Source organism: Paralichthys olivaceus, chromosome 10 (assembly GCF_024713975.1).
Source record: "Paralichthys olivaceus isolate ysfri-2021 chromosome 10, ASM2471397v2, whole genome shotgun sequence".
NCBI classification, from domain to species: domain Eukaryota; kingdom Metazoa; phylum Chordata; class Actinopteri; order Pleuronectiformes; family Paralichthyidae; genus Paralichthys; species Paralichthys olivaceus.
In genome coordinates, this window is record NC_091102.1 from 12,186,249 (window position 1) to 12,212,279 (window position 26,031).

At 39.3% G+C, this 26,031-nt stretch overlaps 1 protein-coding gene across 2 annotated transcripts; it reads left to right on the forward strand.

The window, feature by feature from the left end:
* The first annotated feature begins 1 nt into the window (after window position 1).
* On the forward strand, window positions 2-25,899 carry LOC109631309 (coiled-coil domain-containing protein 148). Of its 2 annotated transcripts, none has more exons than XM_020089967.2 (15): window positions 2-147; window positions 1,390-1,478; window positions 1,944-2,065; window positions 4,217-4,320; window positions 5,621-5,712; window positions 5,813-5,964; window positions 7,848-7,943; window positions 8,068-8,249; window positions 8,739-8,889; window positions 12,474-12,680; window positions 21,496-21,636; window positions 22,846-22,964; window positions 24,547-24,664; window positions 24,841-24,975; window positions 25,498-25,899. In XM_020089967.2, the coding sequence occupies exons 1-15, from the start codon at window positions 80-82 to the stop codon at window positions 25,639-25,641; spliced, it is 1,920 nt and encodes a 639-aa protein (XP_019945526.2). In that variant the 5' UTR covers window positions 2-79; the 3' UTR covers window positions 25,642-25,899. The 2 variants fall into 2 exon arrangements, with proteins under 2 accessions (XP_019945526.2, XP_069388343.1); XM_069532242.1 differs by lacking the exon at window positions 2-147 and adding an exon at window positions 153-223.
* Window positions 25,900-26,031: the final 132 nt, after the last annotated feature.

The window sequence follows — 26,031 nt, forward strand, 5'->3', positions numbered from 1 at the left end:
GGGGGAAAACACTCCCGATTGGCTGCGACAGGAGCCGGGGGGGGCGTTCCCGGTGAGGTTCGGATTGTTGAATTAACCAATGGGAGAGGAGAGTGATAGTTTCCTTGGTTACAAATTTGATCAACACAGTGCAGAGGCTAGCACAAGGTAAGCTAGGCTCGAATGCTGAATGCTAATATAACTCGGCTAACATGCTGCAAACAGGTCGCTTGCGTCACTTTAGGTTGTATTACATTAGCTCTGTGCATATTGTCGCTGTTTCTGTTCACTGTGCTTGTTGTATTTCCAATTGCCTGGTTTTTTGAGTGTGGACCTGGCTAACTGACAAGATAATAAAACAATTCCAGCTATGTTAACAGCTAATTTATGTGAAATTAGGCCTTTAACCGTTGGTTTTTTTTAATAATCAAGCTGGTATTTTATGTATTAACCAAGTGATATCGTTTTGAGTAAAATGTCTATTTCATGAAGCTGACAGTTGAGATCAGATAAAACTAGACAGGATACAATAAGATAAGACAGGATTTATTGATCCAGAACTGGGGAGATTCACTTGTTAGAGCAACAAATAGTCAAAAAAGAGGTAGATAAGAGAACATGTGAAAGTGTAAAATGGAATAGATTAGGCAATAAAATATAAAATTAAAAAAACTGCAAAACAAAAATACAGAATATATGTACATGATAGATACCTTTCACTACAGTTTATTATCCCATATAACAAATACTAAGAGGCTGAAAGCAGTGAGTTTAGGATATTTCCACTTTGCATTGGCTGAAACTAAAAATGTAAAATCAAAATTGTTGCATGATGTTATTTGACCAGCTTAGCAATTCCTTGATCAATAGGTTCAGCAGGGTTGAGGGTACATTTACGTCTTTCGTATTAAAATCAGCAGACTATGTTAAGGCTGCTATTATGTCCTGAATCCTAGCAACATGTTGCATTTGGCCTTCAAAGTACTAATCTTGCTCCGAGATTCCAAAAAAGTCTTAATGTCTGAAGACGCGAGCAGAAAAATACCAATTATCTTCAGTGGGTGCAGAACAGAGCGTCAGTTTTCATTTCATTTTCATAGATTAAATCCATTCCTGCACACTTCACATCAACCCCGTCACACATAGCCAGAATTTTTCAAAGCTTAATCCAAAACAAAGACCTAGAGATGTTCCGGCGGCATATCTGATCACATTGGGTGCACTGCCCAATCCCTAACACTTGTGAGAGTTGATTGATATTCTTGCAATGTCATGCAGACCTTGATGGCAAAGTTTGACATTTGATGAGCTTTATTACTTTTCCTGTAGATCCTGTAGTCTCCTGTTAATCATTTGAATGACCTTGCTAAAAATCAGGTACCTGGCATTGATTCCTTTTTTATTTTGCAGGCACTACAGTGGATCTAAACAGAGCTCTACTGAGATGAGTGGAAAGGATCTACATCCATTCAGCTCAACCTACAGAGCAGGTGATGTAGGTAAGTAAGTGTGACATGGGCCCTAAACATTGCCTTCTTGTGACATAGTGTCCCTCTTATCTGTTGAACAGATTTGACCCGGAGTCCTTGTGTTGAATTCACCAGGTGCTGTCAAGTCTTTGATGCTTTAGACTGAGACTGCATTGCTCATGTTTATTCACCTGCCTCTTTGAGCCACAGCTGAACTACTAAAAAAAACTGCCTGACACAGATAGTTTGCTCCCTGACCCCCCCCCACCCCCCCCCCCCACCCCCTTGTCTTACAGTGACGCTTTAAGCAGTCATTTCTGAATTACCCATACAATCCATTAGTGCTCAGCTGATGCCGTTCCTCTGCCTTCACCTCTATTTCTTTTTTTCGCTGAAGTCAGCATAAAGACTTTACTTCAGACATCAAAAGTGATGAGATTTTCAGCAATTCCAATGATCCTAATTCAGCCATATCATTTGCTTTCATCCATGCAGAAAAAGTGACACTACGGATGAAAAATGGTCTTGGCAGCTCAAAGTACAATCCTGCAGACTATAAAAGACTGCAAGCTATTGTTGATGCCAAACGCCAGGAGTCTGATGTCATTGGACAAAAGGTAAATTTTGATTTTTGTCAGTGTCATGTCTGTGCTGTGCTAGGCAATGCTATTATAAAATCAATTCCTGTTACATTTGATAACAACACGATTCAGGAGTAAATAAAGAAGAATATGCAACAACACTGTGATAGAAATATTTTCCAGATGGCAAACAGTCCCCATTACTCACCACAAGAATAGCGTGAACCGACAATGGCCTGATTTTAATGGGAGTGGAGTTGTAAACAGGAGTTCCATTGCTTTCAATTTGTCTACCTTGCTCTACTCTTTCCTGCACACCACACAATGTAAAGGGATTTCAATTCATACGAAACAGGCATTAAATAACCGTTATAGTTAGTCCAACATGAAACAGAGCAGTAGTGTTACTGCCATATACAATAGCGTAATCACTTTCATGAATATTTATTTGGCTGCTCTTGGTTTTCTATAAAACTGTTTGAAGTTCATCGTCATGTGACTCCAAGCAGAGCAAAAAGTTGATACTAGGGGCCATAGAGATTAGGCTGTTCGACCTGCAGTGTTTTAATTTGTACACTGTGGCAGAAGCCTTTTAGTATCATTATGGTTGCCTGTGGCTCCTTACAACCCTGCTCTCTGCATAACCTAGATAAGACGGGCTGTTTACATTCAGTCACCCTGCTGAAAGGCAAGCTTTCTGAGCATCTCCCATTGGTGATGTGATACAGGGAAAATAAATGACCGTGAGTCGCCTCAAGCATGGGATCATTTGTGCTCTCCAGGAAGGGACTGGCAGCATTAGTTGATGCTAAAACCTTTTTAAAAAGTACCCCTTGATAAGACTGTGCAAGATTGTAAAAAATGTATACACTGTAATAAGTATATATATTGCACTAGAACAAACAACATTTAGCAATGAAAATTAAACAATTAGAAAAGGAGATCCAACATAGATAATATTGTTTTGAATAAAGGAGGACAAGATATAGATGAGCACAATATTGTTTTCTATTGATTCTACATATTTAGCAGCATTAATATTTCTGCATTTCTGCTGAAGCACCTTGGCCTAATTAGAAAATATGAAAGTATGTAATTGAAACACCAAAATCCCATAGGAGAATATAATTAAATTGCTACCTTGTTCATCCTTTTTTCATGCACATACACACAGAGATTATCTCTATTTCAAGGTCTGGGTACAAGATGACTGGTCCACCCACACTGGTGTTTTTTTGCCTGATTAGATTGCTTCTCAAGCATGTCAACACTCTGCTTGACTGACACCTCTGACCCTCCTGTTTACAGTTATTACACAGCCAATGCAAATTAAGATACCCTTACTCTGCCTGGAAGAAGCACGGAATTAAATCAGTTTGGCCTATTTCTCTCAGAACAGCACTACTTTCTGTACATTCCAAAAACTATAAAATGGACTTCACCCTCAGGGTAAATACATTCAAACCTTCTTTGCAACAGCAACAACAACTTGACATGTACATAAAGAGTCATGGCATAAATCAATATCCTAACTCCTATGAAATAGATTGTACCCATGTAATAGTTTTGTGAGAATTTCATATGTGCAATTATCTGAGCCAGTGGCCTGTGTATAAAAACACTGATAGAATACCATGAGCATACAAGCAGGGCTTTGTTCTTTAATGATGAAAAAGAAAAACAGTGATAATAGATTGAGACTAAGACCTCCCCCTTCTTTTCCTGATAATATGCCTCATGCATCCCATACAAGTTTCAACTTGACTATTTCAATTTGCCGCTGTTTATTCTGCTTTCATGCTATAACAATGAAACTGTTACAGTTGATTTATCTGACTCACAGACACAATGATGCTAATAAAGACTGAAGCACATGCTAGTAATATATCCCAAGTGTGCAAAGAGGGAGGAAACAACCATTTCATTTATATAATGTTCTAACATCTTTGCAAAGTTATGATTTAGTCACTTTAATTGTTGTTATTCTTTGAGAATATTGCAAAGTGATTCAGACAATTGATGCATTCAAGCATTTCAGATATGGTTTTGTTCAGATAAAGTTAATTGTAGGTGAAAATAAACGTCACGGCTAAAGTGCATTTAAAAGAAAAATCTTCCCAGTGGTTTGTATGTTTTAACTGAGGGAAACTGTTTGTTCCTGCTGTGCATTAAACCTTGTCTTTATAGGTTCAGAAAATTCAGTGCGCAGCCAAGGCAACCAAGGAGAGTTCAATTTTACGGCAGCACAGACAGGTGTGGAGCAGAGAGTGCCCCAGGCTGCAAAAGGCTGAGTAAGACCCCCCTATTACTCCCTGTCATTATCTGCTGCAGTTTTCTGAATCTGCCTATTACACCCTGCCACCGTTCCATTTAAGCCCCATTGAGCCCAGACAGGAACCTCCTTGAGAAAAATCGGGTGTAAAAATGGGGGCTAGAAGTCGTCCTGAAGAAAAATGTTATCATTGAGGAAAAAATGAAGAGAAGGAAGATTTACATGTAAGCCGTTTTTCTACAGTGATGACATTGAATTAGGGAAGAGAAACAGATAAGTGGGGGTTATAGCTGTGTGGAGACAGAGGGTTGGACTGAATGCGGGAACACTCTTCCTCTACATGCTGAGGCATAAGTGTGAGACTGGGGCCCCAGTGGTGTCATGCCTTGTGAAGTGAGAAGGGCAGCATTAGCTCTGGGGTGCAGCTTGTTTGGCTGCGTAATGACTGTGTCTGAGCCACCCAAGGTTAATGATGTACACAAGTGTGAGCCTCAGTAATGAGCCCAGTCATAAAGATGTGCCACTGCTATCAGGGTTTCAAAAGCCACCTTGTAAAATGGGGAAACAGGCTAGTGTATCTCTATGGTTACTATTCCATTATACACAATCATGTTGGTCTCTGTTATTAAGACATAAGTTATTATTAAAGCTCCCTTCCTAGGCTTATTAGTGCAAATATCACCAGTCTGAGATTGTGTGTGCTTCATAGTTAAGCCACTTCCATACCTGCAAAACAATTCCTGGCAGTATATGGCAGGTATAAAATATCATACTCATACCATATCAAGCAATGTCAAATGTTTTATATTGAAATGTTCCATTCTACATAAAGAGTATTTGTTTTTACTTTTGCTTCTTTAAGTGAATTTTAATGCCACTGCTTGGGTATTTAAATTCAAATTCAAAATGCATACGTGTAGAATACTTCTTCCACCACTGGTTGATTGATGTTGATGAGGAGATGCTAGGTCAACTGCATTATTATTTTAATTATTGATGGTAATCAGGTAGGAACCAAACATTGACGTTTGGCTGTCTAATGCAAAAAAACTGCAAAAACCTACTGTACAATATTACTGTAGCAGATATAGACACAGCAATGATACGTTATAGATATATGTAGTAATATTTTCTTCAGGAGTTGGTAAAAGCAGAGCCAGAGCCAGTGGCCAGAAACATGACCTAGCACAACTCACAAATGTGTCCAATTCAAAAGACGACCAGGTGCTATTATCTGTCTGTCTTCATGTATTCTCTAGTATTGTGAGTTATTAGCTTGGGTTGTATTTACTGTGACTTTATCTTGTCCCATGAAACAGGGAGAAGGCTGAGAATGACCTTCATGATTTTCTGGAGCAGATCAGACCCTCTAGCACAACAGACACTGCCATCTTCTCCCTAAAGGATTATGGTGACATACAGTATTTAAACAGTAACTGTGTATCTACACCAGTCTCTGTTGTCTATGAGTACTGTACTAATATGCGTCCTTGTGTGTTTTTGGGATTAAGAGCTTTTCCTTGAGAGGGAGCGGGAGGCCTTCAGGATAGCCGCAGTGCAGCCTGTTCACCAGCTCCGGGAAGACCTGTTCTTCAGACTGGGTGAAGTACAACATCAACAGCTCACTGTCCATCCATCAAACTGGGAACAAGTAATACAACAGGTATTTCTGCAAAATGAAATCAAAACATGATAGAATGTCCACTGTTATAAACCAGAGTAGCAAAAGACAAACTTTAACAGAGCTTAAATGGTAGAAAGCATGCAGAATGGCAGGATTTCTAAATCTAAGCTTTGGAGAATACTATATTGCATTTAGAAATCCATGTCCTCATCTGTTAGCAAACCATTTTGTGATATTTTATCGTGTCCAGACACTCAAGGTTTGGACAAAGAACCTTAACTGTGCTCACGCTCTGCAGGTGTCAAACCAAATCAGTTTGTCCAGCCGAAATTTCAATGAAACCACTCCCCTACGTGTTCGCACAATAATCACAGCTTGCACAGTGTTGTATTCACAGTCCTTAAATCTCCCGTCTGTTAGATATCTACAGTCCCTAAGTCACCAATTCTGCCTCTGACTCTCAGAAGCTTTTCACAAGATTGAGAGATGAATGGTGAGATTAGGGAGTAAGCAGGGGTCCTTAAAGACTGACCATACTGGGAATGAAGGGTCTGCCAGCCATTTTGTCTCCTCCCTGTGGCTCGCTCATGCTTGTTTCTTTCCCATGACCCCCTCCATGGGTCCACAACAATCCAACTGATTGCATTGGCAAAATAGTAAAAATCCAGACACACATACATTTCTTTTTTTTCTTTTTTCTTTCTTATTTCACCATTTTGCTTCACTTTGACTGGATGGTTTAAATGAAAACTTAATAATCTAATGGAGACTGATGTTAAGTTAAATTTTACAAAATGGAGTCAAAAGAGTGCAGTAAGAGTTAAATTAAGCCAATGCCATGTTACTGGCTGCGAAATATTGCAAATTGAACAGATGACTCTACTCTTTCTCTCTCTTTCTCTCCTTTTTCTGTTTACTGAAATGAATGTACTCTCTCTAAAAGATAAGACATTAACAGATTATCAACAAGATAAACGAATATCACATCACTTTGAAATACAAGAGAATCACCTCAGAGAATTGAATCTGAGGTGATGCCAAGGTATTTAAAAACCATTTGTAGCTTCTCACATAATACATGCAATACATACATAGACAAATTATTTTTCCTTAAGATGCAAGCAAAATTCCAACAATTTCCATTACCTTTGTAAGTTTAATAGCAACTCTTTTACAATATTTCATGTATATATATATATATATATATATATATATATATATATATATATATATATATATATCAATATCTATCAACTCCAACAAATGATGAAGGCAGATCATTTTGTATGTTGTATAAACAAATGATGAGAGGACCTAGAAAAGAGTTCTGAGGCACTCTTTCATCCTTGCATGTTGCTTGTTAATGTGAAGTGGTATCTCTATATTTCCTCTAGGTGTGAATATGAGGGTGAACAGTTGTTTGTCTCTGTATGTCCACCCTGTGATCCAGGGGGTAACCTGCCTCATATCCCACGTCAGGTGGGACTGGCTGCAGCCTCCATGTGTTCCTTTAAAGGACAAGCAATGTTGCTAGTGGATGGACAGATGTTTTCTTACGGAAATATCAATTACCTAAGGAAATAACCTGAGTACCTAATAATACTGAATCACTCTGATGATAGATGTTTCTGAATCTGCATGTGTGCGATGACAGGAGAGGCTGAGTTCAACCAGTACTGGTGATTTAAGCAAACAGCACATCAAGAGTGGTTTTTATCTTGTAACCCTGCTCTGTGTATTTTTGCTGATTTGTTAAAGCTGCTATAGAATTTCATCAGAGTCTTTATTAAAACATTAATATGGAGTCCATCCTTGCCAGTTTCATTTCCCTGGCTAGAATGGAATAAAATTATATGACTTTCATTAGATTTTTTTGCCTGTATTTGACACATATCTTTATGGTTTTATCTTTGAATCACCAGATTGAATTTGTGAAAGACCAACAAGATGAAATTACTGCAAAACTTGATTCAGAGTGTGCAGCAGTGGAGGAGGAGATTAAATGTCTTGGTTTAGAGGTAAGGTTCCCACTGCTAACTCTAAATATCCTGCTTCTGTTTCAGCAGTTTCAATAAAAAGTGATTCCTATACTTCACCAAAGCAAATGCCTTATCTTAAAGATGATCGCATTGTCCTCCGCAGAAATATTTTACCAGTACTTCAGATACTCTGGTGAACATGGAGAGTATTCCAGAGGAAGTGTTAAATACAGACTGCCCTTACCCAGAGCTGAAGGACTCGCTGATCCAGGCCTTCCTCTCCCTGTCAGAAAGATATCAGCGCAGATTGCGCAGCCTTCAAGAGCAGCTGCAAGAAGCAGACAGGTAAGCCTGAAGACAACAAATGTTCAGCTTTGTTGGTTTTCATAATTCTAATTGCTTATACATTGACTTAATGAGCAATTTGTTTGATTGTTTATTCTTGCAGGTAGAAAATAAGTGAATAATGACAATCCTATATCCTATATCTTACTTTGTGTTGATAAAAATAGTCGTTGATTTTCAGTCTTTCATTTTGATAAATACACACATAGGCAGAACAAAGTGAAGGATGAAAAACTCAGAGGCAGTCACTTCAAACCCCAGAGGCAGGCTCTTAACAAGTCAAGTCTTCTTCGCCAGGAGCTTGATTATATAATTCTTTAAAGGCTACTTCACAATCAGATATTTAATCCCATATGGCCGCTTTACACCACTGTTTGCTTATATGAATATTATGTAGCTTATCATAATAACCTTTTAGAAATAAAGTGAAGTGAAATGAAAGAAGGGGAACACAGTGTCACAGTGTTATATAATTTGCTTTATGATTAGATTCTGTTGCAGGTTCGGTGGCTGGTGTCCGGATGACCATCTATGCTACCAGTTCACATTGCTGCAGTACACTCATGACATACCCAACCACAGAGCGCTCTGCATGGACATGCTGCAGAGACTCTTCCCTGAGAAAAGTAGACAAGAGCTGGTCAGTACACAGGCAAAGTTATTTGAAGCAAAAAATAATGGTGTTTCTGTTTATTTAATAGAACAATGCTCTTGGTTTGAATCACGATTTGGCCAAGGTCTTTCTCTGAGTCTCCCTGTGATTGCATGGGTTTTCTCTGGCTTCCTCCCATAGTCCAAAAACATGCAGATTGGGGTTAAATTAATTGGAGACTCTAACCCTCAGAGGACATGTGGTGCAGATAATGGATGGACAAATCTATCGAAAAGAAAGTATCTGCAACAGATAGACAGACGTGAACACACATCAATCGGCCTTGGCCTGAAACATATATGCTTACATATGTTGTTAACAGTGTACAGTACGGTAACAGAGTACACACCATTCACAGGCACACTTACACATGCGCATCCACACACACACACACACACACACACAGATATCCTGACAGATATTCAATCATTTGTTTTGCCAACCAACAGCAAATATACCAGCAACCATGTTTAATAGTCAAATCATTGATTAAGTTTAATTGTTTTAAAGAAAGCATTGAAACTTTCCTGGTCTGATCCTCTCAGATACACTTGTTATGTAATAGTAAATGGAATATCTATCTGTAGTTTTCAACTGATGAGCAGACAAAACAAGGTATTTGACAAAGTCGTGATGTTTTAATAGATTTCTTTCTCAATTTAAAGAATTCATTGAGCACATGAGAGTTAAGGGCTTTGCTAAAGAGCTAGATTTATCCTGTGGGACACTTTCACATCCTGTATATTGATACACACACATCCACAGACACCACACCCACCCTATATCAGCTCTTCAGTGTGTGAGTCCCAGACTCCCTGATCAATATAGCTCAGTACCCTGAACCCGAGCACAGACTGACACACAGATAAGCTCGGACAATGATCTGCTCAACACGCTGCAGGAAGTGCCATGTCACTCACTGTGGACTATTCGCTCACCCCGCAGCCTTGCATTGCCATGACGACCGCCAGCCCCTCACTCCTTTTGTCACCCGCACCCAGAGACACTATCCTTATATCAGTTCCAGCTGGGTGCTGCATTTAGAGCTGTGATCTTTCAGTGCTGGAGGGAGGCTGCCAGGAGGAGAGACGTGTTTCTCAACAGTCTTTACTTCCTCAGAAACAGACCAAGAGATGATTTGCTGACTCTACTTAATTCATCTATTAGTCGTTATTGAGATGGCTTGTGTGCAGTGAATAATCAGGGAGAATTGCAGATTGGTTTGCTGAAACCCCACTGATTAAGTGCATAAATGCTATTCTGCTATCATTGCTCGGAAATATATCTTGATTTTATACAGGCGTTTTGCATTTTCTGTAACTGAATTCCAAATTAAGTAAACAAGTATGACACTGATTAGTAACCAGTATGCTCAAATTCTGGTCCCCTGCTTGAAATAAACTCTATGCAGTGAAATGTTTGGCTCCATTTGATATAGAGTGAAAACATGGATTCTATCTGGCTTTAGTCTGCGTAGAGCACATGTTTCCCTGGCATTTTCTATGGGCTGAAATAATTCCCATTACTCTTGTAGGCACATAGTTTGAAATTCTATAGCACTTCAATTCCATTTCAATTTCAATCATTTCCGTGGAGTAAATGTCATTGCTCTTAACTTCCTTATATGATGGTTGTTCCTGTTTGAACTATACCTATGCTTTAGTTCCATCTATGTGCAGTCAGTTCAGGATGATAGAATAACTTCTCCATGGGTTTGTCTCAATCTTCTTTGAATTCTAATGCAAGGTAAAGCTGCTTCATTTCATAGCCAGATAGCAGGTGTGACATATTACCACAGTTTTTGCAGTGTAACAATGTAAGAGCCTTGGTTATAAATCAGCTCCTATGCTCCTCTTGAAGCCTTGCAGCAGCCACAGGTGTGAATATTTTCCTTTTCTTTGAGAAAAGATTGAGAAGAATAATTTGGGAGAGATACATTTTTTTTGAGTTTCACTTTATACTTTGTGAAAAATATTGCTACTGTGAAATTTTCATTTCAGTTTCTTTTTTTGCAGGGCAAAATATTTTTTCCAGTTTTAGCGAGCAAGTTACACTCACCCATTCATCATGCAGCACCAATATGCTATATACTGCTGTATATAGTGCATGTTTTTTGTCACAAATTCACACTATGACGGACTAGGCATCAAGGCCAATTTAGTGTTTAGGAAGAGTTGTGGATTGAACTATACCATCAAGTTAGTGGATCACCCACTGTTCCTCCTGAGCCACACCCACTCCCAGAGCAGACATAGGATTTGATTGGAGACTTGCATTAGTGCCACTAACTTACTTTGCTCCATTAATACTAAAGTATTTGAATAAAATAAATTTCAAGCAGCGGTTCTTTGGACAACGACCTGCAATCACAACCCAAACACATATTTCTGTTTCACAGCAAGTGTGTGGGCATGGTTTCTGTGTTCTTTTGATGACCTCAAGTGGAATCAGTTTCTCAGTCACAGTGCTACTCCATCTAGTTTAATGTGGAGATCTCCCTCTGCTGGATGGGGCTCTTTATTCCCCATTACTCTTTCATGTACTCTTATAACAAACAGGAGGCCAGCAGAGTACCAGCAGGATTTCAAAGAAATACCCTCATAATATTCCACTCAGCAATAGTGAAAATAATTCATACCTCTTACCTTTTTCTGACAATATCCAGGGAGTTGTTTTTATTCTCTCATTTTATTTCCTTTGTTCTGCTCACGGGGAGACAGCACTCTGCAGAGGGAATGTGGTTGCGGCAGCTGAACCAAGTGTCGTGCCACTTTAAGTGTGCACTGCAGACACGGTGCAGTAGATGTTTCCACCTACATTCTGTGTGCAATATGGTGGCCCCAGTGCATCCTTGGTTGCGTGTGAACACAGATTGCATGTTGAGTGCAAACATGAAAACATGTAGACACAATGCTCAATCACTCTAATGACACAGCGAAGGGAAGGAGTAATGAAGGGGACGACAGGAAGTGAAGAACAAAAGGGTGGATCTTTCTTCAAGTTCCAAAGTTGTGCATTAATAAACAGGATTTGCTTGACTGCTGCTGGCACTTCTGTATCGCTGGCAGGTCTGTCAGCTCACTCATTTTCAATAAAACCAGTCAGCCGTCTAATGCCTTCCCACCGTCAGTTAGCCGCTATTAGCCCATAGACGAATATCATTCCTTCTGTTCCAATGAAGTAGCCAAGTGATGCAGCCTCTGTGAGTGATGACAAAATGATGAATGGCTACAGGCAGCCCTCACGCAGAAAAGAACTGTTTTCCTCCAGGACATTGCACAGCCAGGAGAGAAGAAGCATTTTATAAACCAGCTGAGCTACACCTGACATTGAGTATTCTCTGTCGTCCTGCTGCAATTAATATAGACAGTGTACTGCATATGGTGTTTGTGGATTTATCTTTGCATGTCATCTGTTTGGAACAAACTTTGTTATTCACAGTAATATTACAAGGATTTTGATTAAATGTGCATAAGAACAAGTAATAAACGTAATACCTTAATACATTAAGTAATGCATTTGTGTCACTGCATGCGCAAATAACATCTTCTTCGTTCATGTTGTTCCTTCAGATCCAGCATGAACGTGCGTGGGACTGGCAGCGCTTCATCCGGGTACAGCTGAATGTCGTGACCCAGCAGTGGCAACGGGACCAGGAAGAGCTACTGGCGAGAGCCCTGTACATATTGCAAGAGGCAACACATGTCCACCAGGAGGAGCTGGAGCAACACAGAGACCGTCAGAACCAGAAGGACATCTGCTCGCATCTCAGGGAGAAGGTTAGTGCCTGCATAGGACCTCATCAGGAATTCTTGCATGTTCAAGGACATTTCAAACATTATGAGGTGGCACTTTTTACGTTGGAAATGTTTTATTGCAATATGAAGTCACAAAACTTTACAGGTGTGTAGTTGAGATCAAAACGAAGGGTGATTTCAAAAACAAATGTGGTCCAACCATGAGTACTGAGTGCTCATGTGCATCGAGCTGGTTTCTTTTTCCCTTTAAAGAACATCTGTGGAGGTTACATTTGCCACGAGAGATGTTTGAGGCCCCACACAGGCAGTGTCATCTGACTGCCTGCTGTGTACAGTATATCTGCTGACGCGGCTGCATATTACACCCGCCCCCAGCTGACAGCCTTGCTCGCTTTAGCTGCCACTTGGGATGGTCTGCGAATGCAAACAAGCTAATGAGGATGATCTTGCAAACATGATGCTGCTGTCTCTGAGGGGTGCTAGTTCACATTTCACACAACAAACAAGTTACTCATCTGAGCAAATGCATGTGCTACTGATGCGGTGCCATGGAAATTGAATCTGCTTTTGCCCCAATTTACACCATAAACTGTGCATATTCCACTGTGTGTGAAGCAAGTTCATTGAAAATTAAGTTGGATGCTAACAAACCAATAAGACCTTTTCCTGTGTCCGCATGCTGTGACAATGAGAACAGAATATCCTACCTGTGACACTTGCCTTGTGCAATTGGCGATTTTTCTCATCTGGTTTGGATAAACAAGTTTTAAAAAAGAGTAGCCAGGTGCAATATGTCTTCAGGCATTGTCTGAAAGTACGGGTCTCACACTATTAGCCCTCAGGCCAAACGTAACCCTTATTGTGACTTAGAAAAATTGCTATTTATTTCACAATCTGTGTCTGTGCAGCTTGTAAGTGCAAACATTTAGACTAGTGTGACACCGAAGTCTCTTTCTTCAGAGATAAAACAAATGATGATTACTGTTCCATGGAGTTGAATGAATGCATCCTGCCTTGTCTTCAAGGACAAAAGCAACATATTCAAGGAGTTCCGTCTCAATTGGACTTATTCTATTAAACCTGCAGAGCAGTATGATTGGTTCAGGGAAGAAGAGAGAGAAGGACACTTTACTCATACCTGGAGATAATATAGTTCAAACATTCAAATGTATTGCCAAAAGGTTGTTATTCTTTTGTTCTTGTCCTCAAGCAGTCTCACTAGGAGACAACATCTTAGCCAGTACCAAGATAACATTATTATATTATTTATTACTGCCATAATTTTCTATCATTAAGTGTGTTACCAGAGGGAAAAATATGTTTTGCGGCGCATATACTACAATAACTGAAAGTATTATGTTCCTAGAGTTACAAATTCTTTCACCTTACCAACATAAAAACATCATATCAGATGGGACTTGCTAACTTTATTTTTTTCTGTGCATTGTTGTTTACTGCTGAAAAATACTTCACAGCTTTTTTAAACGGTGGAAATTGTTGTTCAAGGCAGCAGTATGTCTCTGCGGGCTCCTCTCAATGTACTTTGGAAAATGCAAGGGGTCTTTGACTTTCTCTACTTTAGGGTAAACCTGCAGCAGAACATGAATCGCACACCTCTGACTATAGCAAACACATTTCTGAGTTTTGTTTTCATGGGAAGAATCTAATCACAGAACCTTTTATTCTCATGACTTTTCCACATCCACATTATTTTTCTTGTTTATGCATTGCATGTGCACATATTTGCATTTGTGCTGTGCCTCAGATGGATGCCTGTTTGCATCCAATTTTTCTTCCCACTGCCTCTATCACCACAGCACAGCAGCACAGTGGTGAGACTAGATGGATTTTCCTCCTGTTGCATCTGCTTCTTTAACGCTTTGTTTTCTGCAGCTGCTCCCTAAGACTCGAGCGTCTCCCCTGACTCCTTTGTAAGTCATCTTAAATTATTATTTTATTATATTACTGTGTAGAATAATATTGTGTTGTACAAATCTAGTGTGATGTACCATAGGTCACCTAAGTGTAATCAAAATGTATATTTAATTTTTATTTTATAGATTTTCATAGAGGTCATCATCCTCATCCATATTACTGGAGCAGTTTACTTTCATTTATTTGACTTTTTTATACAGTATACTTTATTCACAGCATAGTTATTTGCGACATGGAGGTTGAAATGTTGTTATACCACATTGCCCTACTGTATATAGTCTATGAAGCCTGATAGGTTGTTTCCTGTGCATATTAAAGTAACATTTATAGAATAATCATGAATTTTGACAGAACCATTTCAGAAATTGAACTTATATCCATGCATTTGCAGGAATATTTTAGTAATTAAAAAATAAAATAAAATAAATTAAGTTTACCTAGCAAAATGTTTGTAATGAAATAAATCCTCATTCTAGCACCACACATAAGACTCTCTAAGCCAGGCGTGCCAAGACTGTATTTACAATTTTCATATGGAAATGGGAACTACTGTGTATATTTTATAGAAAGCAAAACACAAAATACAATAGCACAACATGCCGTTAATTTTTACACACAATCGCTGACGGTAAAAGTACATTTCTGATTTTATTGTTTGCACTATAGACCGGTCTTTTGTTTTAAATTATTTTTTTGAAGTAGCATGAATCACTATGAGAGGGGGAGGAATTTAGTCTCCACTGGTGATAAAAAAATGGCAGGGATATAATGACCACAGTGAAGTGAAGTTAAGTCCAGACTATGCAGCAAAGGGAGTTTTTCTCTCCCACTGAAAACACTGCTCCTGGAAATGAAGGAATGCAAAGGAGGGCATGCGTTTCATTCGTGGCTGTTTTTTCGATGCTCAGCTTAATTTTTGATGTGACAGAGAGATTACACATTTAAATTGTTACATAGGAAATCTAAGCTAGTTAATTAAATATAACCATACCACTATATGTTTGGTAACTATAATAGTGTGTGCTATGATTCTGAACATCACAATTATCTAGTAGCCCCCCCCAATTAAAATTATGTATGTTAAATTACTGAAATTATGGGCTCTCGAGAACAAAAGATAAATAGTTATTATTACTAAAGCTAAATACTCTATTTAATTTATATGAACAATTTAAGTGAAATAAATTAACAATATCCACATTATATAACTAACCAGTTTATAATCCCCTCAAAAGAAAGTATTTGAAAGTGCCCCTAAAGGGGAACTTTAGCTGTTCCAGCTGTGGGAGTTTATTAGCCTATAAATCCGGGAACCACTGGTCGAGGTGATGCTTCAATACAATGACATAAATGGACCAATCTAATAAGTAGAATGACACTCTGAGTGCTTAACTCTGCCAAGGTCCAACGGTCTCCTAATTAAACCACATTTAAATTCACTAGATCCAGATTGTTATTTGTATCTGAACAAAACTGTGCACACATAAATATCAGTCCCCTAAACATGTACAATTAGTTTTATTAAGATCAGTTGATTATTATCATAGAAATCAATTAAAAGATTATTAAAAAAGATTCCTGGATCCACCTCCTGATCCGCATCCACACTAGAATATAATGTGTTCCTCCTGTACCCAGTTCGCACATTTCCACAAAGTGTCATGGTAATCCATCCAGTAGTTTTGCGTAATCCGGATAAAAAACAAAATACCAAACTCCATGACAGAGATAAAGACCCTCTTGCGTCAGCTTATACCAATGTTAACTGGTTTAAGCTACAATGTCTTTAAATAGATTATTGTAAAAGACGGCTGCAGTTTAGGTAGTAAATCACTTACTTATATTTCTTAGTTGTGATCGTGCAAATAACCTCCCTCCATACATCCTCTCCTTGCCTCCATGGGTTTCACATGAGAGCATACTGTATTGGAAGATTTATCTTGGTCAGTGCTGGTCTGGTTTTTGACCTCATTAGGGAGGGAGGATGTGTGCTGCCCGTCCAGTCAGCTTTCTTCTGAGGGACGTGTAGTTGGAGGAAATGCAGGGTAATTGATTTCAAAGTTATCTCTCACCCTTCTGTTTGGGAAAGGGCAAGACTGTTAGACAGTTCACAGCTTCTCCTAGAGAACCTCAGATTGGCCATGCAAGGATGACTGGCTATATTCCGGACACAGATGGGGGATCATACTGATCGTGCAGCAGCGGTTTAGTTCCAGGAGGCTCCAGGTGATGCGCAGGAAATGCAGAGGGTGTGTATTGTCACAGTAAAAATCAAATGGATGATTAACATGACGAGTTAACATTTCATGCATGAGACATGGCTTATTTTATCCCCATTTATCACCGAGAGACAGACGCTTCTTTTCAAATCATCAGCTGTTTGTTCTGTGGTGTTCTGGCGGCTGTAATTAGCTGGCATTGTTCTGGGTGTTACTCCTCATTCCAGCCTTTCATTCTGTCCTTGCTTTCATTTTGCCTCCCACTTATATCTCACTCCCAGGCATCTTTGATGAGAGACTGTGTTTTCCACGTGAGTAAATAAAGCCTTGAGGGATAGCACTTTGTTCCAGGATGCTCAGGTGGGGAAGAGGCGAGCAGACCAACAGGAGAGATGACATAACCATCGAAACTAGAAAAGTTTTCATAAGATGGGAGGGTTTTCTTTTCATTGAGGGAGCTCACTTTTCATTTCCTGCTCTCCAGAGTACTTTGACATATAAAGTACTATCACATGAACTTTTGCTGACTTGATCTCCCTTCCTGCAATATTCTCTGGAGGCACTGTGTGTTTGCACATCCCCTGTCGCTTAGTGTTAGAGACTCTCAAGGACAGCTCTTCATTCCTCTGGTGGCCAAACAGACACGGCACGGCAGACACGGCAGATTTTTGTTAAGTTGAGTTTTTTCCTCTCTGAGAAAGTAATTGCTCACAGAATATGCATGGAGTATGTATGATTTTCCTTCTGGTGTACCTTATGGCCCTGCAGAAAATTATTATTGCGCCTTGAAATGTAAAGATAATTGCACGCTTTCATTTTCCTCGTCTCCCATAATGGACAGTAGTTGTTGTCCATTTAAGGCCTCAGTAGATCTCATGTGTCATTAATGCCACTCAGCAGAAAGGCCACTCTGATGGAGGAGAGGCGCTGCTCTTATAAATACACCACCCGTCCTCATCTGTTTGCTCCTCTAATTCACAGCAACAATCTCTCAGGTTTGTCATTAAAAGAGCTGCAAATGAAAGAAGGCGATTGCTGCTAACACTCCACCACCTTGACAGAAGACATCACTGAAACTGTACAGTTACATTAACAAAAGGATTTGAGGCGGGCTGCAGTGTGCAGATAAAAAGGCTATTATTCTTTTGTTATTCTGACATCTCTGCAGTCTGTTCTGTGCAGCCACGAAAAAAAAAATCAAGGATGGTATCCCATTTCTCCCTGAACTCACTGAAAATGAGATTCCAGTGACAAATTACTGTAGACTGTATATAATGAGCATTTTATTCCCTTTATGCTCCTCCAAAATGCTTTTCATCTCCGTTGAAAACAAGAAAGACAAACAAAACACATTCAGCAATCATTATGGATCTCACTTTGTTCACAGCTTTAAAGATTCGTTACCCTATGTGACCTGACTTTGCGAATGAACTTTACACTTTTTAAACTTTATGGGACTGTGGAGAAAAACAAAACCAAGGTTGTTATCTGTCACCTGATTGTATGTCGCAAAGTATATGTTTCACATGACCCACCCACCAGGTTGTTTACATACTCCAGTGCTCATGGTTCCCTCCATCAAACATGCAGGTATCTTATCTTGAGCACACCAAAGCTTGACATATCGTTTAATTATGTAAGTGTCTGTTTTTCTGTATTTACAAAAAAGAAAAAATCAAGGCATTTCTTATTAGACATAAAGGTCTCTGATTACATGACTTTTAGAAGGCCGGATTGAGATATAACAATTATTTTTGAAATATTGAACATATTTCTTGTTCAGCCTTATCGGTACTCTGTTTGCTCTAGAATCACTAGATTTATCTTTTAATGTTTAATGTAGATTGACACAAGATTATTAACTGGGCTATATGGGGGTTAGGGACAATTTAAACTTATATAATATATTTAACATTACATTCATACAATTTGATGGAACTCTTTTCATTAACCTTCTCAGTAGCATGTAAGCATGTAAAGAAGGAAGTTAATGATAATTTTCAGAGATTTAAACTCAAAATATGGTCAGCCCAGGAGAAAAATACAAAAAGACATTAACAGCTAAAGAAATATTAGCAAAGTAGTAGTATATAAGTAAAAATAAAATGTATGTGCAGGAAAGGCCCCATACCAGAATCGAACTGGTGATAGTAAAACTTCATGGTTCATGTTTTTGACTGCTCCTCCACGAGAAGGCCCCAAAATATGGATAATATTAGTATATTTAACCCCTATATATATATATATATACATATACTGTACTGTATCTATATACACTTTATGAAAAAACACCTTACAGTATATTTATAGTTGTTTGTAGATTTTATTTACTATTTAAATGTAACATTAGTCTTTTTCCCCAGGGGTAAATATTATACGTATTGAACAGGTAAATTGAAAACACATGGAATGCATTACTCAACATCTGCATTGCTTATGTCTCAAAATGTTGTGTTCCATACAATATAAGATTTATTCCCTTCATCCTAAATGTGATGTTGCAAGAAAACAGGCATAACTTCAATATTGAAAAGTAAATGCGTTAATGAGGTTTATACAGTTTTGATGTTTTGCCTGAGGGTCAAAGCAGTAGTCAATATAATTATCACTCTGACCTTTCACAATCACAGGTTCATTTTGCATGAGGCAGTAATAGAATCAATGAACAGAAAGAACAGCAGAAGTACAAGGCAACTGTAAAAGCATTTATATAGCTGCACAGACCATGTCACCATGGTTTCATTATTCAGGTTTGGTCCTCTTGTCACAAAAATCGCGTATTGATCTGTGTTTCAGGAAAACAGAGCCACTAAACATCTGCATTCAAATTGAATGTTGTCAAACCTCATTCAAGGCTTGATTGTTTAAGTAATAATGATAATAACAAAAAACTTTATTTATACAGCACTTTTCAAAACTAAGTTACAAAATTAAAACAAGATAAAATATGACAGGACAGAGGGAAATTGTACAAGATTAAAAAACAAATAAGACCCCCAACAATAACTAATGTTTTATAGTCAAATGAAACAGTAAGGACATATTAAAAGAACAACGGTGAACCAGAATTAATGAAAAAGATGCGTTTTGAGAAGTGATTTAAAAGATGTCACTGAATCTGCCAGTCAAATCCTCCGGCCGGGGAGTTAAAGTCCTCTCTCAAGCACATGCCTGCTGCTTTTTCTCAGCCAGACGTAGAGGATGAGCGACTTGATGATACCACTGGTGTTGATGTGTTTGAGACCATGTTAATTTGCAGTTTAGTCCTTCCAGGATCTCTAAGCTCTCCTCTGATATAGATCTGTGAGTCCGCCCAGTTGAAATGCAACACTTTAAATACCCGGCTTGCCGCAGAGAGGCTGCTGCATTACCAACCTGTCACTCACTCACTCACTGACTGACTGACTGACTCCCTGGCAAATGTTGGATGTTTGGGCCATATGTGTGTGCATGTGTGTCTATACTCGTCTTTGTCACCACTGTAGGACCTTTTAGAACATAAACTCTGACCTTATCAGGACCAGTAGACCACAGCCTGGTCATTTCTGAGGCCCTGATCAAGGTTATGGAGAAGGTTTTGATGAGGCTGCCCACCATGAATGGGAGTCAATGTAACGTCCTAATAAGATAACTGATAACTGCACAAACCTTAATTCTGCCGAACATAATTTTAGAACAGTTGTAGAGACCTTGTGAAGGTCATACCACTGATGCTCATTGGTCAATACTGCATTGTTACAATAGTACGTTATAACACGTATGAGTATTCATGAGTCAGACCACACCCGCTTTGCCTTCATTTTGATTTCAGTTCCCCACCTGTATAGTTTGTAACTTGAGAAAATACATATTTAGAAATATTAGCTGCAGTATCACCAGACTTAGGAATCCCAGGCTGGGAAAAGAAACTTCTTCTCCACACTCCATCATGAAAGTCATTTTTATTACTTATTATTATTTATTCATCCATTTATGTAGCTTTTGTTTTTTATGAGTATTGTTATACAATCTTGTGTTGCTTCAGGATAATTCAAGGGGATCTTGAATCTAGCTACAAAGTCTGTCCACAACCCCATAAACAGCTGCTCTGAACTGTCCCTTTGGTGGTTCCTGCTGTAAAAGGGTGTCTCAGGACTGACTTTCCGTTGTGATGATACACATTCAACACTCTTGCGGCTGGTTAATATTTGTCTCTGTATGATTACTGTAAAAACAAAGCCATCCATTTGCTTTTCTTCATTATAAGCTGATATTTTGGAGATACTGTACTTCTTCGCTGAGGACATTTAAACTAAACTAATGCTCGGATTGTTTTCAGAGTAAAGGCTGGATGGGAATGAAGGTGAAAATCTGTCCGTTTTTCTCAACTCTTGGGATTTTCAAGCTGATGCATAAGGACAACATTCTCCTCACAAAAACGAGTTCTGTGTGTTACAGGGCTGACACACAGAATTTCATTATGATTCAATGCTCTAACAGGTCCTGAGGTGATCTAACACACAGTGTGACAGGCAGCTGTGACACCTCTAAAAGTTCATGCCACATCTTTGCACCATGGCACTGGGGCTCAGCTGGTTGTCCCCCAGTGAGAGATTCTTTCAAGACAGCCGTTCATGTACTATTGAATGTACAACTGCATTTTGTTTTCTCCCTGATGTGTATTTGTGTGTGTGTATTTGTAGCTGCAGCGGTGGCGGGCCCAGCAGGAAGAGGTGGCGAAGCTGGAGGCAGCTATAGCTGATAGACAGCAAGCAGAGGAAGAAGCGAGGTCAAAGAGGGAGCAAGAGAAGGAGGCCACCATCAGGTCACAGCAGAAAGAGAGAGTAATGTCGTCTTCATCACACCCATCCCAAAGTGTCAACCTCACCGTTTAGCACTAGCACTTTTATGTGTATGATTGTGTACAAGTTAAAAGCTGTGTCTCACTCATTTGCATGATTCCAATTATCAGATTTCAAAACCTTAAAAAAAATAGCTTGTTAGCTATTTGGATTAATACATAATTACCTCTGGCAAGGAGCTGTTGGGCCTTGGTGAGGCTATGCACTTTATTTAGTTTCTAGTTGTAGAAGAGATATGGCAGCAATTTTTTTTTTTTCGTCTTGCTCACAAGACCCATATATTATATGCATAACTTCTGCATTACACTTGAGGGGGAAAAAGCAAGATAAAATGTATGTTAAATTACCTGCCCAACCAAAACCCCAGGGCTGTCCTCAACAGGAATTACCTTCTATATCTTAACATGGGAATATGCACTCTATAGATGGTTTATGTTTACATGAATGTTTAAGGTCTTCTGGGAAATTGCCTCAAAAGTAAATAAAGTAAGAGACATACTGGCTCAGCACTCACCTAGCAATGGCTTCACAGAAAAAAAATCCCCCCCCTTAATAGCAAATTAAATATGGCACGTTAGCCCACGCTAAAACCTTTTGGTGCTTGTACAAATACGTGACTGCTCACAGAAAAGTAGATGCTGACTGCAAACACATTGAAATCACTTGATTGCATTGAATAATTAACGCATATTTTCTTTTGTGACACTGCGAGCTCTGTCTCAAATAAAACCATACTCCTGACATCATAACGGTTTTTGGCTACACTGTCCTAAGTATTTAATTGTGGAAATACATGGAGATCAAACTGAGAGCAAATATTGTTGCATTGTTACACTTTAATATGGTTATTGTCCTCACAGGTACAATACACCAGAATGTAGCGTGTGTGTGTGTGTGTGTGTGTGTGTGTGTGTGTGTGTGTGTGTGTGTGTGTGTGTGTGTGTGTGTGTGTGTGTGTGTGTCTGACTGTTTAATTAACTCTCCCCTCAGGGGTCTGCCAGCAGATCATGGGCGTCCTGAGACACTGATTAATGACAGCATTTAGGTTGCATTGCATTCCATATAATTTAGCACAACAGTCTGCCACACATTGGAATATCATCTCATTCCTTCTAGTTACACTTATCTGATTACCGCTCTGTCACAATCAATAGGACATGTCATTAAGTGTTTGTTGTTTTTTTCCTTCAGGTCAGGCAGTTTTATTTAAAGCAGCAGAAGAGGAAGGAGGAGCTGGAGCACAGGGATCAAGAGAGACTCGCTAATCTGAGGAGCGTCATGGAGGAGCAGGCGAGGAGAGATAAAGAGAGGTGAGTGTTGCACCATGGGACCTTGAGTGTTGAAGTTATTTCCCATCACTAATCATTTACTTTTTAACAATTGCTTTTTTTGTTTATGGGCTCACTGGTGTGTCACAAAAACATATTTCTCATTTTTATCCGTACATCCAGTATCAGCCTTACTTTACTCTTGTCAAAATCAATCTAGTTGTCAAGTCAAAGCTTATTTATATAGCACATTTAAAACAACTACGGGTGACCACAGACTTAAAATATGAAAATAAAAGATTTCTAACACAATAAATAGGAGCAATCAATAAAACAAAATGTTAATATTTCAGAATTAAACTGTTGCAGAATAAAAGATGAAATCAAGGTCTCAGACTTAAATCAGATTGAAAGCTAGTGAGAGGAAATTGGTCTTTAGCTGTTTAAGTGTTTCTAGGGTCTCAACCATTTCGATATGAGTAGGTGACTTGCTCCAATTATTAGGGTAAGGGTTAGTTAGTGATACATTTGAATGTCATCTAGCACTGAAAAGGAATATGTTTCTTGAAAATTTACCCCGAGGGCAGTATATACAGTGAGAAGATGATGGGGCCAAAAACAGAGCTTTGAGGTACAACTGAAACCAATTCATGGCTGAGTTTTCTATGACTGCAATCAGACGTGAGAATAGGATTTCATGATTGACTGTGTCAGGACCAAAAGCACCAAAACAGCAGAGCTCCCTGAAACAACAGTTAACAGAAGGTCATTAAGAAGAGCTGTTTGTACTGTGGTGTAATCCAAAACCAGATTGAAACTTTTGATTAAAGCAGTTGTGGCTTTTTCTAATTGGAGAAAACAAACAAGCTGATGTAATCATTGTCTCAGTTTGGTTTGGACACCCACATGTTTGCAGCAACAAGCAAAGTTTGAAAGATGTGGGCGTGTCTAATCTGCCTATTATGAGCCACCTAACTTAATGGAAGTACAATGCTAAATAGCTGGAATATTGTTTTAACTGAATATTGTTTTGTTTTAACTGATTGATCAACAACACCTTGCATTCAAACACATCCTGGATTACACTGAATATCACAGATTTATGACATAAAAATGGATTTGAAAGTGAATTTCCATTTAAACCCCTCAACAAATGTGCCCGTCATCATTATGAAACACTCAGGAAATATAAATAGAGTGCCGGTGTCGCTGTGTACTTTGCGCAGTCATGTCCTTTCTACCTCTTAAGTGCAACACATTTGAAACTTTCAACCAGAAACGTTATTATTTAGTCTGATGTGAAGTTACCCTTGAAGAATAAATTCTTCTTGGGAAATAAAAAATCTCCTGTTTGATTTGCTGAGTATTTCTCCGCAGAGACTGCAGTTAATACCATATAACAGTGTTGACTTTGGCTGTGAGACTGAACTCTGGCAGGAATGAAAATGAAGAATCATGAAAGGCTGGGAGAGCGATAAAAACAGATGATGGGAAAGAAGCTATTCTCCGGCAGCTCCATAAAACCCCTGCACAGCCCCGGAGCCATGTAGTGTCAGGAGCAATAGCAAATGTTGCGAAGGGGCTGTTTAATGTCTGACGTCCACACCTTATGCATTCCATCCAGGGTGCAGTTTAGGGTAGACATGTTGCAGCGGCGACGGGAGGAGAGAGAGGCTCGGGAGCTTGAGCATCAGAGAGAAGACGAGGAGAAGCAGAATCGTCTGGAAGCTCTCAGAAACCAGGTGGATCATTATCTCCTCTTTCTACCGCTCCAATTCACTCTTGTTAGTTGAAATGACCCACCAGGGAAGACTGGGACTCATCCTAGTCTCAGATGAAGCATTACTGCCACCTTATGGCAGACATACGGTATATTATCACTATTTATTAAACGCGTTTTCTCCCCTGTTTATCTCAGGTTGGGGTGGTGGCAGAGGCGGACCCAGAGAGGATGATGGGAGATACTGAGGCTTGGAGGAGTCGACTCTTGAATGCAAAGGAGTGTGAGCTCCAGAGGCCTCTCTACAGTATTAACACATACACAGACGCACAGGTGAGACTTCACCACAAAAATTTCCACAGTTGCATGATTGCCCGCTAACTCCTTATCTATGCTCCGCAAAGCATGAGACTCCAAGGCCTCCCGCTCCCCCCGCTCCTCTTGAACACATCCAGTCGTTTATGTTTCGTTTCATCCTGGGTGCAGCGGAGCAGTGACCCGTGCAGTGGGAGAAATTATGCAAGCTGGTCAAACAATCTTTGTCCTCATCCCACAGACCTGTGAACATAGCCTTGGTCTCAAGTTCACCAAGTCAGTCAGTGCACTGTTGAGACTGTGTGTCTGGTTTTGTCACAGGTTAGAGTGTGGTGATTATGTAACGCAGGCAATGGCTAATGATTGTCAAACTGGCATCATCTACCAAACCGTGAGGGGTTAGTGATTAATCTTGTTTTCAAGAATGGAATGTGTAGTGAACCCTATAAACGAACAATGGTAACCTTGAGGGTGTGATCTAGTGTGAAACAGCTAGAAATGTCTGATTTACTGTGGTGGTTTTTTACATCTGTTTTCCAGATTGTGTCTGATCCAAGAGTGCGGGTTGAGCAGGCACTCCGGGAGGCGGGTCTGCACCAAAGCCAGTACGCCAGAGAGGTTCTGTCGGTTATAAAGCCCCCAAAAACACCTCGCAGAGACATGCAGTCCATACTCAAATTCTGACCAAGGACTTGCATCTAACTTAGCATTATATGATAACATATATTACATGTCACTGAGATGAATGTGTAAGTATATTCACTGTTGAGCTGTACAAAGTAAAACCGGCAGCTACAGTATTGTCCACCACATGACACAGTGCAATTACCATTGTTGACTTTTATTCTTTTTATTTAGTTTTATACTCTACAGAACCCAATGAGAAATACAGTATCACACAATTCTTCATAGTCATAATAAACATATATATCCAACAACAAATTCAAATGACTTCCCTGCATATTTATCAATATTTGTATCCACCTGTTATGTCACTGTCTGTAACAAACTTATATTGCACAATCTTTACTCTGAGTATTTAAAAACACGTTCAAGAAAATCTCTGGAATGTAA